General features: G+C 34.2%; 1 protein-coding gene across 1 annotated transcript; it reads left to right on the plus strand.

Moving 5' to 3' along the window:
• The first annotated feature begins 754 nt into the window (after window positions 1-754).
• Window positions 755-17,327, plus strand: LOC134856693 (uncharacterized). The gene is made up of 17 exons (XM_063872964.1): window positions 755-1,003; window positions 1,399-1,514; window positions 8,402-8,458; window positions 8,550-8,620; window positions 8,806-8,869; window positions 9,080-9,148; window positions 9,291-9,456; window positions 9,529-9,614; window positions 10,148-10,284; window positions 10,571-10,648; window positions 11,693-11,753; window positions 11,847-11,967; window positions 12,098-12,189; window positions 12,286-12,393; window positions 12,464-12,517; window positions 12,590-12,679; window positions 16,891-17,327. The coding sequence occupies exons 1-17, from the start codon at window positions 892-894 to the stop codon at window positions 17,050-17,052; spliced, it is 1,644 nt and encodes a 547-aa protein (XP_063729034.1). The 5' UTR covers window positions 755-891; the 3' UTR covers window positions 17,053-17,327.
• The last annotated feature ends 727 nt before the right edge of the window (window positions 17,328-18,054 follow it).

Raw genomic sequence — 18,054 nt, forward strand, 5'->3', positions numbered from 1 at the left:
GGGGGGGGGGGGTTGTAAGTTGGGGCGGGGGGTGTGTTTGTTGACGTGAAGAGCTGGTCAAAAATGCTGTTTTTGGGCAATTTTTGGAAAATTACTACATATTGGTCGCCCCTGGATGAACGTGTTCGTTCGAGTTTTGCAGAGAAGAGAAACGTTGAGTCTGGGACCTCGACCCGGGAAGACCGCTCAAATCTTGCTTGAAAAACCGTTCAAAAATCACCGCAAGAAATGAGCGGTTTTTGAGCGGTTTTTTAAGCAAGATTTGAGCGGTTTGAGCGGTTTTTCCAAAAAAACCGCCCAAACCGCTCAAATCTTGCTGGAAAACCGCTCAAACCGCTCAAATCTTGAGCGGTTTTTGAGCGGGATCTCGACCCGGGCTTCGCTGTCAGAATTGCTTTTAAAGCCTGACTTTCAAGTCTGATTTTGCATTTTTGTTTTCATGTTCTTTTTTGCTGGTGTTTGCGAAGCTTATCCTCAGTTTCACTGTGTTAAATTTTGATTAGATTTTTGAAATCCAGACCCATTGAATTTTCTTTTTTAATTAATTTAATTGCTCATTAATGGTTGTGTTAAAGAGCAATATTCAAACTAAGTTAATACGTGCATAGCTTAAACCGAAATATAACGTTGTCGTCAATCGGTTTCACGATGCTTGAAGCCTCAAAAATTTTTTGAAGAGATCACGAATTGTGTTCAGTTTAATCAGCAAGCTCGTATACTTCAGTGAAAGAGATTAAACTGACAAAACTACAAATAAGAAAATAGTATAATTTACGTCGGCTTAGTTATGCGGTTCGTGCAGATTTAATTAAACTTAAAGTCGTCTCAAATGCTTTGTTGGTTACTTTTATTGGCCATAGTTAATTTTAGTTGGTTATAAAATTGTTCAGTATGGCTTCGAATACTTTTTTACACACGGTTGACAAGAGAGCTACTCCAGCTATCTGGCGCGAAAGTGTGGCTAAAGGTGTTCTGGAAAAGGAAAAGAACGCATCGCTAGCAGGTAGGCAGAAAAAGTTAACATCGAATCAATCTCGAAAAATTTTATTAAGTAAAGCATGACGATTTTTGGCCTGTATCTGTAAGGCGGCTGGATAATTTGTGCCGAAATACGCGAAATTTAAAGTTAGTAAGCACATACGCGAGCTTTAGGAATAACAGATTCCATGTACTTCTGACGTCAATGACAGTGAGGAATGGAAACCAAAATTTAATCAATGACCCTTAAGACATTTTCCATACATATCGTTGTGTACTTTTGGTATTTGATTTCACCGAAAACCTAAGACATGTCTTTGATTACAAAATTGGCATTGTTTTGGATGAGTGTCAGTGTTTTTGAAAAGCTACTTAAAGTATTGCTTAAGCTATGAAATTGCATACAGTATTGATGTCTAGAGCAGTCAGTCGAAGACATGATAGCAGAACGACAACGTGAACTGATTCAAATGAGCTCACTGCACGACGCTCAATTTGAACTGACGGTTGGGTCCAAAAGATATGAACAGATCACTGTAAGTTCTGAAATCAAAGGTTTCTAAAATAGTTTGCTGATCAAATTAAAGTAGAATGAAAATAATCAATTTTTCAACCGAAGTTAACTAGTTTTTTTGTCGATGTTATGGTTACTAGTTCAAGTGCAAATAAGATAGATTTAACTACTTCAAGAAGAGATCTAAGGAGTTTGGAAAATAATAGACGCTTGCGGCAGGTGGTTTGCACTTAGTTTGCCTATCGTCCTTGGCGATCTAAATTACAAAGATAAATAAATATCTCTAAAGCTAATCATGCCACCCGATCTAATGTAAGCCTTCTTCTCTCAGATGCTTGAAACAGACGGTTTTATGACTTTCAAGCTAACAGTCCTAAAGTTCGGGTAAATTGTGCTCGAACTTGAGTTTGACCGAGCAGCGTATAAATTCAGCTTATGAAAGACTAACCATAATAGCGAATTTGAATGGCGACGGCTTGAATTATGACGGTGCTAGCTCATGAATGTGACAGAAAGAAACGAATACGCTCATATTCATAAGAAGCTATTGTGTGAATCCTGTCATATTCGGCTAAAGCAAATGAATTGCATTTTGGGTTGAAATTTCTCATACAACTAGCAATTCGGACGTTTTTAAGCTTAACGAGGTAGCTTTTGACTTCTTCAAAAACTCACTTGAGTCGGGAAATTCATCTTATGCGACTGATTGATATGAAAACTCGCGATCTTTTTAAAGATTTGAGTCACGAAGATAGCTGGTGCTTTCTTATCTAAAAGTTCAAGAAAATAAATCGACAAAAACTATCCAGGCTTACTTCTTTGTTGCAATTCTTTGTTTCAAGTTTTAAATGCTTTCAAAATCTTCCTTTGCGAGATATGCCTTTTTTATGATTATTCAAAGCTTTTCAAAAACTTAATCTTTAAAAAAACTTAACAAAGTCTTAACTTCTCGAAATTATGATGGAATGCTGTCGAGGCACTCTCAGGAAGTATTCATACGGAATCTGAAGATGACTGTTCAACGCATTCCATTTTCCTCGATGTGAATTTTGATTCATTTTTCCTGATTTTTCAAAAAAAAATCACTTTCAAGTTCAAAATTTTTTTTTCAAAAATTTGACACTCAACGCATTGGTGGGGTGAAGCCAGTTTACTTCCAGCAGTTGCAGACGTGGCTTTTAACCCAATTGTGTTGCTCGATTTGTTCAAGTTGTTGAAACTGACGTTTTTTTCATGATTTTCCAATTTTTTTTTAAACTGATCAATTCAACTAAGAAAAAAAATCTCCTGTCTTAAACACAAAAAAGAACTAACTTTAACAAGCTGAGTTTAAACAGTCTCATTCATGAATTCAGTGATTTTGTCAAAGAAATTTTTAAAAATTGGGAGATTATTTGTCTGCTGTCAGGCATTCTAAAACCCACGAGTTGAAACCCAATAGCTTCAGAGATTTGACCATTTTAGTGAAATGTTTTTGTTCCTTTTCTTAGATGAAAAGCGTTATTGTTTGCGCCCGTCTCTTTTTACAGTTGCGTTCTTTTCCTTGTTTTTTTTTCACTTATTTCATATAAAGCAGTTTTCACGTCAAATATTCTGTTTGAAGCACCGGAGATGCGTTACACACCAGTATTAATCGATTTTATGGTGTTTTTGTTCAGTTTGAATTTTGTTTTTTTTTCGGCCCATTTGTTGACTTTATGCTCTGGATCCTGTTAAAGACAAACAACATGCATGACTGAATAATTGAATATATACTGCATGATTGAATAAAAAGGAAAGTTTGAATTTTAAAGCTTTTTCAGAAAACTTCATATGACTGAGTGATTTAAACGCAACCTATTTCGAGATCACTCATTTAAATTAAAAATTTGAAAATTACAGTTTTGTTTTAATCTTTCGGCTTTTTCCAGAAGTTTTTCAGAAGCGAGCTTGTATGTCTTGGATTCTAAGTGTTGTTTGCTGATGAACTGTCAGATCTATATAAAACTAATTTTAAAAACTTTTGTAGCATCCAAAATTTGAAAATTTATCAAAAATTGCATGTTCTGCATTTATTCACTAGTTTATTTTTTTCTCAAATTTTCTATGAGTGTTATTGTTCTGATCATTGTATTCGGGTGATTTACATACGTATACACTGATCACATTTAGCTCGCTTTCAAAAGTTACTGAAATTAGCGTAATTTGAATCAATGTCAGATGTTTTTTTTTTTACCTGCAGCAGTATTTGATTTGCAATTTGGCTATGTAGAGTTAAAAATTCCAAAATTTCAAAATCGAAAAAATTCATTGGATTTATTTTAGCTTTATGGCAGTCATTTATTTTTGGACGCCTTTGTCATATAGTCTTATGATCACTTTTTAGGCATTGAAATAAAAAGCTTCGGGCATTTTTTTTTTTGAAAAGGAAAACATATATTAAAACGTTTTTGGCCGTTTTTTAAAAACAACTCCATACTCAGTTTGTTATCTTTTTCAAATGACTTGCTTTAAAGAGCAAAACTAGCCTTGAAAACAGCCGTTTCATACATTTGTCTCAACATTTTCATGTTTCACAAAAAATTCCATTTTTGGGTTTTTTAAATCAATAGGCTCATAGTTTTATGCTATTTTTTAATTGATTGCTGAAATTGACATTCAAAATTGACATAAAAGCGGGTTCCAAAGTTCCTACATTCGAAAGAAACGACAAGTTTATTCACGTATATTAAATTTCAAATTAAATGTCTATCGAAAAAAAACTGGTGTGTTTTGGCTCAAAATTGGGCTAGATTTTCAGTTTGAAATGATTTGAACACCGAATTAATATTCACTTCTTATTCACTTCACAAATTTTTTCAGCTATTATTACAGCAAGTTTTTGTAATTTTTACCTCATTCATTTACCCGCTTTGAAAAAAAAAATTTAAGGGAAGTATTGGTGAGCTTTTTTTCAATTATGTTTAATAGGTTTTTTATACAAAAAACAAAATGAACTGAGCGGCGTTTAGTACTTTTTCCTACTTTCCTATAAATTTTTTAGCTGTTGTAAGAAGTTTCAAAACTTTTTATTTTGATACGATAACTGTTCTATGAACTTGCGATGACATAATATTTTTTACACGATCGTAGCGTATTGTGATAGTACGATGCAACTTTTGCCAACTAAATTGCAATTAAAAAGCCACTTTGGTTTGAAGCGGTAGGACGGATAAGCAGTTTTATCCCTAGTTCTTTGAAATTTGATTAGTAATCAGCTAACACAGCTGATGCTTTCAATTGATCAATTAAACCGAATAAAAGCTATTCGTTTTATACAACACGATAATGTTTACCCTTGCGATAGCAAGGTTATTGCAATCGGGAATTAGACTCTTCTGTTTCCCATTAACAACTTTGTCCACAGATTTCAGCCCCGTTTTGGGCTATGTTATATTGGCTTAGTTGTCTCATATTGTTTCATTGGACGAGCAAATAATGGTTTTGAGTGTTTTGAATGCGAGGGGGACTTCATAAGTCTTAAATCTTGATGCTTTTTTCGGCTCAAAAGTTTTTGTCAAGTTATTTGTTACAGCTTAGTGAATTATGTTCCGATGCTCTTTTCTCGTTCTATTGTCTTGGCATGTTTTTGGTTCAAAACTAAACTTATTCATTATTATAGATCTAATTTTTTTTGACATTTTCGTTTTTTTTTTACTGTCTTGTGTTGTATGGCAAGTGGTGCGAAGCTCAGCTTCGCCTGTGTTTAAAATTTTTTAAATTTTTTTTCCTGTTTTTGGCTTAATAGGCTTCGGCCTATTTTATATCGGCGTAGTGGCTTAATTCTGAGTAGTTTCAGGGGAAACATAATTGTTATGCTTACCTCTGGATCGCGCAAAAGCTAAAATTTTAATAGAAATTGTAGTTTAAGTTTTTCGGCTTGATAAGCTTTGGCCTATATTATATCGGTTTAATGGTTGCATATTGCGCTTTTCGATGGGCAAAAAAAGATTGTGTGTGCGTGTCCGTGGTTTGGAGGGGAAGGGGACTTAATAATTTTTATTATCTTTGTGTTTTATCTTTTCCTTTTTTGAGCCTGATAGGTTTTGTCTTACATTACATCGGCTCAATCGCCTCATTTTAGGCCGTTTCTCGAGCTGTGTATGTCGTTTGAGGGTGAGGGGCATGACATACTTTTTTTTAGTCTTTTTTTTTGCTATGTTTTTTTATGAATTTGTTTCGGCTGAATAGGTTTCGGCCAATATTATATCGGTAAAGTGGCCTCATATTGCCATATTGTTTCAATTGACGCGTGAATAAAGTTTGTGTGTGTGTGTGTGTGGGTGTGTGTGTGTTTGTGTTTGTTTGTTTGAGGGTGTGGGAGACTTGATAGATTTAAAAAAAAATCGGCCGAAAGGGTTTCTGCTAAGTTATTTCCGGCTTTGTTACCACTTGTTAACTTTTTTTTTGATGTTATTTCACATTATATTGTCTTTGCTCGTTTTTTCTTGAATGTAGCCTTATCGATAGATCTAGTTTTTTCGAATTTTTCGAATTTTTTTCGACTTAGCGATTTCTTGTTTTGTATCGCAAGTGGTGCGAAGCGATACAAAGTCGAATATGAATCCCATCTCAGAAGTTTTTCAACTCGAATTCCTGCGCTATATTTTTGAAAAATCAGAATTTATACGCAGTTTGGTTATATAAACTAATTTTTATTCGATGTAATGTTAGTGTGGTTGCTTTGGTTGATTACAATTCTGACTTATTACATGAAAAATTTGAATTTATGGACAATTCAAAGCCCCTCAAATTTTGCCGCTTTCTCGCTCGTGTTGGTGAAACTGCAGCTTTGTCGCTATATTAATATTTTTCTATTAAATTTTACATTTTTTTTTTGCGTTTTGCAGAGCGATAAATTGTATATCAATTTTGTCTAAATTAGATTGAGCGGGATTGCAAAGGTATTCAAGTATTCAAAAGTTCATGCAAATTACTTTTGCAAAATTTGATGCGTGCGAGAGAGGAATTGAAAACTAACTTTGAAGAAGCTACCAAAAACAATTGACCTATATTAATGAAATTTTCAGTATCAACTAATCAATTTGAAAAATGACTCTTCACTTTTAAATCATCTATAATTTTCGGCACTAAGAAAATGAGTACTAGGATGTTTTTTTACATGCAGCGTTATTTGTTTTGCTTTTTGACTATGTACAGTTATAAATTCAAAATTTCAAAATCGAAACAATTCTCTAGATTTATTTTAGCTTGATGGCAGTCATTTGATTTTTGCTGTCTTAGTCTTTTAGTCTTATGATAACTTGTTATGCATGAAATTAAAAGTTTTGAGCATATGTAATTTTGTGCATTCTCAGTTTATGTTATTTTTAAAAACTCGATTTAAAGAGCAAAATTGGCATCGGAAACAGCCGTATTAAACATTTGTTTTAAGCTTTTTATGCTTCAGTTTTGTCAAAGTGTTTCACAAAACTCTTTTTGACTTGTGGATTTTTTAAATTCCAATGGTCTCATAACTTTATGCTAGTTTCTATATCGTGGGTGAACTTTTTCTTCTTCAGCAGCGCAAAAATCGACGCAATTATTGCTTGCTGCAATGATCTTACATTTCAAAAAAGTGACAAATTATTTGGGCTCGGAATAATCTCTCCAGGTCTTTTAATTGGCATCTTTTGGCTGAATTTTATGTTTTTAGGTTAAAGAAAAAAAATGTGAAAAAGTTAAATATATTCAATATTTTGTTGTACATTTTTAAATGATTGCTTAAACCTAAAATTTTTTTCTGTGACGCATGATAAATCTTGTTTCCCCATAAAACATATTCACTTGCGGCAGAACTTTCTTAGAGTTCAATGCAACTTTTTTTCCTACCTAAGTCGCAAAAAAACAACTAATTTTGGTGGTCCTTTTGAACTGGTAGGCTCCATGAGTAGCATTATCCCTAATTCTTTGAAAATTGATTACTAGTAAGCAAACAAAGTTGATGCTTTTTTAATCAACATTTGAACCGAAAAGAGCTATTTGTTTCATACAACAGTGTAATGAAATAAATCTCATTTCAGAAATTTTCCAACTCGAATTACTTCTCTAGATTTATACGAGATTTGGTTTAAAAAAATGCTTGTTTATTGTAAAAAATGATTGTGTCGTTGCCTTTGGTTCATTATACTCCAAATTTTTAAATGAAAAATTTGTGTTTTGGGGCATTTCACAGCCCCCCCTGAATTTTTGCCGCTTTCTCGCTCGTGTTAGAGAAGCTACAGCTTTGCCTCTATGATACCTTTTTTCCATCAAATTTTACCATTTTTTTGCGTTTTGCTAAGCAATAAGTTGGATATCAATTTTGTCTAATTTATCTCTAGTTCGACTGCAAAGGTGTTCAAGAATTTATGCAAATTATTTTTGCAAATTTTTATGCGTGCGGGGGAGGGATTAAAAACTAACTTTAAAGAAGCTACCAAAAACAATTTTTTGACCTATTTTAATGAAATTTTCAGTATCAACTAACCAGTTCGAAAATTGAACACATGTAAAGGATTTATTGTGGAATCCAGACGCAAGTTTGGCGTCGTAATGCGCAAAAAATAGTAAAGCTGTCAATTCACGTGTTAGTTGGCATTTTATCAGTTTAGAAAAATTGTCACTCAACAATTGTTTGGAAGCAACTTATTCTGATTCTTGTTCATATGTTGTCCTTACGGATACAAACTAAAAATATTGGCCAGGAAAACGTTTGAGTTGTATTGTAAGCTTGAAATTTAAATTTAATGCCATTTGGGAAGTACCGTTTTAACCGATTTGCAACATAGGTTTTCTCGCTTTGTCCCTCAAAGTGTGACTCCCAAAATCCTGGCCAACAGACCCCTCCCCCTTCCCCTCCCTAGTATTTCGTTACAAAAGTTCAGGCTAGCAGCCAAAATATTATTTTAGCGCTTATCAGCGATGAGCACAAAAGATTTCAACGCCGAGCATAGGAAAAACTGGAAGGTATGGTATGTTTTTTTTATTTTTGTTTTCAAAAATTATTCATTGCAAAAGTATTCATTTGCTAACATTAAATTCGTGAATTGAGTTTTAGCTTAGAGACTATCTTTTGTTTGCCGGAAGAATGCTGGTTCTTCTGCTGAGGTGCTTCAAAAACAGACGCAAGTGAGTTTCCTGCACTACAGTTTGCAAATAGCATACTGAATTTCTTATGACATTACAGTCAAAGTCGACATTTTTGCCATCCTCCTTGGTGAGATTTCTATCATAGCAATCATACTCAATTATTTTTAAATGTCGTAATACTTTCAAACTGATTAAAAAATTGGTTATTTCAAAAAACATTCCAGGTATGTCGAGGAGTTTGATTACATCACAAATCCAAACATTGAGAAGCCTGTGCCGAGAATGACGGTTGGTTACTTTCACCCCTCCTTCTAAAACCATTGTTTTTCATCTTCTAAGGATATTCGCGTGTTACCGTTGCTGAATCTACGAACTTCCGAAGTTGAGATGAGCTTTTTTTATCATATGATATTTTACGATTTAGAGGAAAACAATGTAGTGAATAAATGCGAATGACAATCATGAACTCGGAACAGTTTAATGTCCAATTAATTTCAGAAAAATAGAGCCATGCTCAGAGTTCTCACATGCCAGCCTCAGTTCCGCACAGAAGAGGATTTAGAGAAGGTCAGTCTATTTTAGATTGAAACAAGGTCATTCAGAGCAAAAAGATTCTGCTTATGTTTATAGATTTAGTACAATTGAAATTGAACTGATTCCACTAATTTTCTAAAAAAAATACGTACCTGATTCTCTGCAGGAATTTTAGATTCGATTCTATTTGCAACCGACACCTGAGCTGACTGTCTTGTTCCCAAAAGATATGCAAAAAGAACTGTATCGTCTAATAACGTACTCCGATTTTGATCATGGACGCATCATCGGCTACCAGAACGTTCGGCCGCAGAGGTTTTATTTTGTCATGGAAGGGAAAAGTGCAAAATTCTTCTGTTTTTTTTTTCAATTTTCTAGGTAGCCATGAATAACACAAATTTGACATGTTTCAGTCAACTTGATCAAAAACATTCAATTGTCGGATGGCAAAACAGTGTCGAAGTCTATTGGATGGTTGTCTAAACACGATCTGCTCAATGTACGGGTTTGTTGGAACCATTTTTTCTGATTACTTTCATTGGAAACAAGGATTTTTTGAGAATTTATCTAACTCGAAAATGGAAAAACATGTACAATATTTGAAATGGATCTGTAAAGATTTATAGCTCAATGAGATGAAGTGTACTTGAAATTAAGGCTTTTTTCCTTTTCTCCCTATGTCGCATGAGCATCAGTTTTATTGTGTAACGAGTGGTTTTACAAGGTTAAATATGCTGACCAAGTATGTTTGTGGCCTAATTAGCTCGTATTTTAATTTCTTTTCTTAACAATCGGACAATGCGAACAAACATTTTACTTTCTTACAAAATTTCTACCAAATTTGCAGTTGAAGAGGGGTGGGTGGGGGGGGGGGGGGGGTAATAGCCGAATTTAAGATCTGATGAACCTACCTATATGCTCTTTTTCATTCGCTTAAACTGAAAGTAGTTTACTTAATATTGAATAGATGAGAGCAAAGGTTAATCAAGTGGTCTTTTAAAGTTTGTTTTGAGAGTTTGCTGCTTTTAACAGGTTAATGATGTCGAAAATGTTCGGCTAACAGAGTACCAGATGATAGCAGTGGGAACTGCTCAGGTACTGTACTTAAACACAGATGATCTCCAGACGCTGCGCAAGTTCAACGAAAGGATACCCAGAACATTTCTCAGGTAACTCAGACGTTCAAAATTATTTTAAAACGGCTTTCTTGTGACAATTGCCTGCCAAATTGTCAAAAATAATAATACAATTAGCAAAATTATGCAAATTTTTCATTATTAATGGTTAACCTTCAAAACTCAGCACAAACGACCGCGAGAACGGACGAATTACCCAAGATTTTTATTAATTGGAAGAAAATTGACACTTTGTTACTTAATTCGAGGAATTTAATATCTGTGTTAGCAACATATAAAACTCATTAGCTGGTGAATTAATGTTATTTTTGTCGTTGAGGTCTTTACCGCTGTTCAAAGACTACCCTTTGGAAAGTCTTCTGGAACATCCCGGTGCTGTTGAGTCGTTGTTCTTCGAGTAAGTGAACCAAGGGATCTTTTTCCTTCCCCCAACCTCACATAAACATCAACTTTTTTGAGTAACGTTGGACATTGCTAAACGAGGTTAAGCATGAAGACCAAATATGCTTGTCATGGCCTAATTACTCCCATTTTTATAGCGAATGTGACAATGCAAGCCAATTTTTACTCAAAGGCGGGGCGAAGTTTTGCTCTACTTGCGATACAGCGCAAGCGCAGCATTCCAAGCTAGCGAATAGAAAATGAGACGGAATTAACGAAATGGAAAAAAAAATTGGGGAAAATTGAAAAATTATTTCAGAAACACAGTCGAAAAAGACAACCACCAGAGTTGAATAAACTTTTATTATTTACCAATTGGAAACCTAAGCCAACAAAAAAAGGTTAGACTTCCTTTGATCAAAAAACAAAAAAAATGTGATTTTTTTTCTAAAACACCAATCACTTTTTGCTTTTGAAGCGACAAAAAATGAGGTAACTAAGTCGATGAAAAAAAAACCGAAACCTTTTAGGCCGAATAAAGTTTTAAGACGAAAAAAATAAGAATAATTTTATAAATAAATAACAGGAGTAAAGCAAAAAAAATGATGTGGCAATTGAGCCGACATAATATAAGCAGACAAACGAAAGTCCGACAATTCAATTTTCCCAAAAAAAAATTCAATTTCACACATTCTGAAAAAAAAACAAGCATGGCCCGACGACCAAGACTGCAACCGCAGACCTTAGAGTACAAAGGAGTCAGCTTTACTTCTATGCCAAATGAGTAAAAGTCTCGAAAATGCTATGATCACTATTAAAACACTTTTACAATTTCTTAGAGATGCGTAAGAGAAGCTAATTACGGGAAAAAGTCCCGATTACAAGTTCCCGATTAGAAAGTTCCCGATTACAAGACACTTGCTCTCGTTAGTGGAATAACAAAAGGACAATGTGAGCAAAAAATATACTGGGGGAAAAGGAAAAAGAGTCATACCAAAAAATCCGGTTGTGTGAATTGAACGCTTGATTTGAGTTTATCAAAGATTGGAATACATTTTAGACCAAACAAGATGGTGTGCAAAAACCTCAAATCTTCCGAATATTTCTACATATGCAAGAGCGTGCGTATTTAGATTACTTAAAAGCTTATCTTAAATTTAAGATTTAATTTACTTTAAATCAAATTCAGAATTTAGTTACTTTTGTATCTTCAGGGCACGTGTTCAATTGTGAGGCGTCAACATGTCGTGGACGTGAAAAAGAGTGGAGATTTTGGTCATCCTGTGCAATCAGCAGATGATTTGGCATCCCGAAGAATATTCTTGCATGCTTATGGTTATTTCTATACTAGTCGTATTCCGTTTAACATAAAACAGCGCCTTGTTAGTTTTTATCAAATAATGACCAGGTACTTGGGAAATTATTGAGTGCACGCAAGATGCGACATATCTTGTTTGTATTCTAGAAACGATGGATTCCACTCTGAAAACAACTAGCGTGATGGAGTATCTGGATATCAAGCGTCCAAGTATGGCCCAGAATAAGTTGAGAGACCAGGTATTTTATATACTATGCGCATTAATCACTATATGAATTAGGTTACATGACTTTTGCATTAAATTCGTTAATGACTAGTGAATGATGCTGTTTTAGAAAAAGAACAAGCTCTCTTTACTAGACCGGTATTCTGAAAACAAGAATAAAGTGATCACCAGAAATTCGTTTCTGAAAATTGGGCAGTTTGCTCGGAATAATATTGCCGTGAGTTGTCCATGAAAAATCTTATAGTTGTTTTCTTATCATGCTTGTTAAGATGTTTTATTGAGCTTAGGGGTTGCATGAACAACAAATGACTCACAGGGAAGGCGTGACTAATCTATCTCTCGTTAGTAATTTTGCTGAAAGAAACAGAAATATATATACTTAGAGTTGCCCTTTAAGGCTTTTGTCTCTGTAGGTGAGTGAGGGAGCAGAAATAGTGAAAATACACAAGAAGAGGTTTTTGTTGCTGGCGATACCAAGAACACTGACGGAAATTCAAGTTCTGGTAGGTTCTAGAACTAGTTCTAGCCTATTGTCATCTTGTATCCAGTCAATCCATTAATGCGCCATGAAGTCTTGAAAGGCCGGAATATGTTTAAATTAGTCTTTAACCGCCGAGAAAAGAAAAAAACTGAGATTTTTCTATCTAAAACTTATGTTGTCGCATACAGAGCTGCTCTTTGTCTGCCGAGTCAGCTGACTGTTGTTCCGATCATTTGAAAAATGTGGAGGAACTTTGTATTCGGATGTGTTTTAATTTTCGTAGTTTTCATTCTCCCGCAAAATCAGGAACCACAATTAGTCATCAGAATGGGTCGAGTGATTTATCATATTAAAGCCCTTTCAGTCGTGATTCGAATGACATTAAAAAATTTTGAAAAAATCTCTGTTGAGAAAAACCGATTTAAAATTCTTGCATTTTGGTCTAACTTCCAGCTAATAAGGTGAGTGTGCAGGCTTACAATAGCCTAATTAAGCTTAATTTTAGCCGTGAAAACTTATTTTTAATCGAGTCAAGTTAATTTTTGGAGTTTTTGAGCGCCATCTTGGGAACCAAAATTTTTGAAGTTTTTTAAAAGATTTTCGATTTTCGAATCGTTTTTATACAACAAAAACTGTTTCCCAATTGGCTTATTTTACTATGACTGTCAAATTTGTCTGAATTTTATTTTTTTGCTCAGAATTTTTCATCACATTATCACACCACCCAGAAAAAAAATTGGTTTGCATTACTAGTTTGCTTAAATTTGTTTCTACACCGCCATCTATAATTGAAAAATCTGCAAACTTTTCTAAGAGTTGAAATAGAGTTGACAGAAAAAAGTGCCTTAAAGAGGGAGTTAATTACATAAAAATATGTGATGAAATACACCAACAAATACTGTTCGCTGACAAATTATTTTCAATCCTAAAAACTGTTATTTAAAGTTTTTCCTGTGGGCTTCAAATCAATATTTGCAACTTCATTGGTTAAAAGCTGTGACTAAAAATTAGTCAAAAAATTAACAGTTTTCTATTTCAGAAAAATTTCTTCAAACGAAGTTTTGTAGTCTGATCAGAACAGCTTTTAAAAAGTGGCTAAGTTTTTGATACATAGTATCAAGAAAATTTTTATTTCCTGTAAATAGATTTGCTATCTGACTCTACTTTTTAGCACCAACTGCTGATACACTCCAATTTCAGGAAACGTAAAATTAAATAGCCTGACTTTAATGTTTTTTTTTGTTTTTCATTAGTCCGCAGTCAATTTAGTTTTTTCTATGATTTTCTTTTTTGTGCAATAAGATGGGTATATTGTTTTCAAAATAGCTTCAATGAAGTAACTTCGGCTCAGATTTTGTCTATTTTTTTGTAATTTCTGGCATTTGATGTGAAAGTTCGCGGCGGGTGGTAATCATTGTAATAGTTTTTTTCCATGGGCAGTTTTTTTTGGTTGCTTATTGTTTTTCACACTTACGTGAGCAAGTGTTCTGTATTCGGGAACTATACTTTTTTCCCGTAAACAACTTTTCCTACAAATCTTACTTGCCTTTTACTTGTTTCAATATTTCACGTTAACAAACTTAAGGTTCCCATTTGGCCCTGGGGTAACGCGTTTGCATTTGTACCTCTAGGTCTGGAGTTCGAGTACCGGTTTGTTCTTTAGTATGCATGAAATTGAAGAAAAAAGTTTCTGTGAAAAATTATTTCTCGGACTATCGTTTGTCTGCGGATGTTTTTTTAAAATAATAGCTATGACGTTGTTTATTTTCTTATGTTTTTCTTTTCGTTTTTTTCCGCTTGAAAGTCTTATTCGGCTTCAGTGGTTTCGATTTATGTTTCATCGGCTTAGATAGCTTATTTTGTGTCGCTTCAAAAGCAATAAAAGCAAAAAAAATTTGGAAAAACTGCAGTTGCAAGTTTTCAAGTAATAAAAATTAACTGCTCAAAATTTTTTATGAGATTATTTAATCTGACATTTTTGTTTTGTTTTCCGGCTCAATAAGCGTCTACCTACTTGTTGTCGGCTTAGTGGTCGTTGGAGAACTACTAAACGCTTATTTAACTGATGTTGTGTTTTTCGACTTTGTTGTTTCCGTCTAGTCTTCTATTCGCTAGCTTGAGATGCCGCGCTTGCATTGTATCGCAAGTATTGCGAACCTCCGCTTGGACTCTGTGTTAGAAACTTGTAATTTTGGTTATAAATTTTTCATGCTCTCAATTTAACTTGCAAAGTTTTCAAAAAAGTTGTTTGACGCAGAAAATCTTGTTTCAACAAGCGAACGCGTAGGTTTTATTGTGAATTCGTTTATTTGCCTAAATTGCAAGTTCATATGCTTATATACCAGTGCTCAAGTACAATCGATGCTGATCTTTTTTTTTCGACTATTACAATTGTTCCGAATTTCGAATGAAGTAACGGAAAATCTTTGCTCATTTTTTTCTTCAGACTGATTTCTAATGTTCATCTAGACGTCTTAACAGAGTTTTCAAAAGCATCTGAGAGTTTTCTGTTTTTTCTTCAAACAAACAATGAGCTTATAAGAAACTATTTTCAACAGTTTTTACTTCTGCAATTAGCAAGCGTTATCAAAACGGATTATAGACATTTTAGATAAAAAAATTAATCAACAAAATCACAAATCATTTATAACGTCACATGCACTACCCACAACCAGTTTCAAGCGTTAGTTATTGATTATACGCAGGGGCGGATTTAGGGGGGGGCGGGGGGGGCGGACGCCCCCTCCTCAGGGATTCGACCCCCTGCCGACCCAAAGGGTCCCCCCTTTGATACTTTTTCAGAAATCCATTTTTGGCCGACCGACCCTAAAATTTTTCTAAAGGCGCCTTCCGCGCCAATACATACTGACTTTGAGGGGGAGCGCGCGCCAAAAAAAACGCGATTTTTTTGTCAAAATTTTTCAAAAAGTGCCCAAAAATGGCTTTTTGACTGTTTTTTCAAAAATTTGCCTGCGGTGCAAATAATTTTGCCAAAATAGGGGCAAGACAAGGCTTTGGGAGAGCTCGAAAAGAAAGTCAATTTGGTCGACCTAAAAAAAAGGAAAATTTTTTGAAAATCCGCCCCCCCCCCCCTCGAGAAAATCCTAGATCCGCCCCTGATTATACGATGATTTTATTACCAGTCTTACTAAAGTTGAGAAAAAACTGATTTTAATCAGTGAATAATTGATTATGATCTCTCTTTCAAATCAAATTATGCATAGATTAAAGTAGTTTATAAGAGATGAAAAGAGATTTTCGGAAAATTATAATAAAAAAATTGATTATTACTAATTATAATGCCACCAAAAATATCATTATAATGGATTATAAATCGTTTAAACATCTAAATTTGACGCTTATAACTGAAAAAGATTTTGTTAAAAGAACAATTGTAATTGGAACATAATCGATTATTTTCTCTTTTCACTGAGCGCGGGTACGTTAATGTGCTGGCAGTAAACTCTTGGTGTAAATTGGTGTAAATTCCAAATGAAAAGCTGGGTTACTTGTTGCTTTAAAAAAATTTTTAGTTGTTTCATTAGTACTCATGTTGCAGTTTTTTCGATTGTCAGATTGTTTTTTTTAGGTCTTATCGGCTTAATTTCCACGTTATGGAGACTTGAGTTGTTTTGCTAAATTGGACAGTAACTATGATTTGTGCCTTTCATTTCGAAATTGATCAGCTCCGATTTTGTATAATTTCCGTTTCTTTTTGTGCTTGATAGATTTATTCGGCAAAAACTATTTCCGCTGATTCATATCATCATAGAGTCCATATGGTGCGTCATTTGGAAGTTTTTTTTACAATTTTCAAAGCTGTTGGGTGCTTTGGAATGTGGTAATTTGTAAAAAAAAAAAATTACCTTTAAAGCTTTTACCTTCATAGCGTTTTTTTGAGACAATAAATTTGTTTTCGGCTCAACGGTCGTCTACCCAATTTTTTCAGCTTAGCTACTGGTAGATACATCTTGACTGCTGGCTAATGTAACGCTGGCACGCGTCTTTCAAGCTTTTATCGAACTGAAATCCATTCGTAGATATTGACTTATAAAAAAATTTTGAGTTAACTTCAGATAACTTTTCGGCTTAGTATCAAACAATTTTGAAAAAGTTTTTTTTTTCTGTGCTTTTATGTTCGTTTCTTTTCTGTGTTGTCGCATTTCTTCGCTCTTTTCTTTCATTTTTCCTTTATTATTGTAGAACATACATACAATTATCTTTCTGTTTTAGTTCGCCACATACCGCTTGGAAAGGGAGGTACAGGAAGAGGTAGCCGAGAGGGAGTCATGGACTCACTATCGCAAACAGTTCGTGACGTCATTCCTCAGTGACAAGCAGAAGATGAAGATGATGCAGCAACCCAGAGGAAACCCCAACTTAGTCGAACATTAGATATTTAAGAGTGCCAATTGTTGAGACACTTCAGCGATTGTCGATTTAATGAAAGTAAAATCCTGTCAATCACCGATTTTTGATCAAAGTTATGATTCGTTCACTCAACTTTAAGAATTTTGTTCACTTCCGATATTGAGTTATCTTAGATATATTTACATATTTACAATCACTAAATTTATAGCGCAATATATATCCAGATTAAACTGAAATTTTGAACGCGTTTGGTCAATTTGGGTTGACTAATGACACAAAGTAATGAAGACAAAAATTGATTCAAATGTTGCAAAAATAAAACTTCGCAATATTTTTAGCAGGTTCGTACCCTTTGTTCCGCTTGCGATTAGCAAGTGTTATCAAATTTGAATTTTCGATACCGACTCATCATTTATGCTACTATTTTTTGTGCAACTCGATACCTTCAAACTGCTGCATTGTCTACTGGTACTCCACAACAACAGATAAATCCTACATTCAGGACTTCGATATTAGTTTTCATGATGATTTTTCGGCCACATGCTTGTCTAATTAAACACTGTCGGGTTAGTTTCCAAATTGTTGATATGCTTTGTCTGTCGGCTTAATTCCCTTGAAACTCAAAATTCCACAACTTCTGTAGCCCGTTTCTGGGCTTATCAATATAGTCTGTGCTTGGGACGAGAACCATCCTAATTTGGAATGTGGTCAGGACCTTGTTGTTGAGTGGTTGTTGTTGCAGAGTACAAACTGAACACAACTGTATCTAGATTTTGTCTGCTATCTACATTTTATGAACTATCTAAAGTTCCAATTTTTAACAAAAAGGCAGCTTGAATTTTTTTCAGAATATATACAATAATCCACACAAACAAAGTATTGTAAGATAGCAAGCAGAAAATGAGAAAAAGATATTACGTTGGTTTACAAAATGAATAAAAAAAGTTGCAAAAAACTACAAAACTTAACAAAAAATATTTGTCTCGAAAAAGTTTCCATTTGAGGAAAACACAAAGGTCGAGAAAC

This window comes from Symsagittifera roscoffensis, chromosome 1 (genome assembly GCF_963678635.1).
Source record: "Symsagittifera roscoffensis chromosome 1, txSymRosc1.1, whole genome shotgun sequence".
Lineage (NCBI taxonomy): Eukaryota > Metazoa > Xenacoelomorpha > Acoela > Convolutidae > Symsagittifera > Symsagittifera roscoffensis.

What these genes read in the sequence shown, in the direction of transcription:
- LOC134856693 (XM_063872964.1), top strand. Translation starts at nt 892, where the DNA reads ATGGCTTCGAATACTTTTTTACACACGGTTGACAAGAGAGCTACTCCA. An exon ending in AATATTCTTGCATGCTTATG is followed by an intron (nt 11,968 to 12,097) that starts GTTATTTCTATA and finishes TTTGTATTCTAG; the next exon opens with AAACGATGGATTCCACTCTG. An exon ending in GCGTGACTAATCTATCTCTC is followed by an intron (nt 12,518 to 12,589) that starts GTTAGTAATTTT and finishes TTGTCTCTGTAG; the next exon opens with GTGAGTGAGGGAGCAGAAAT.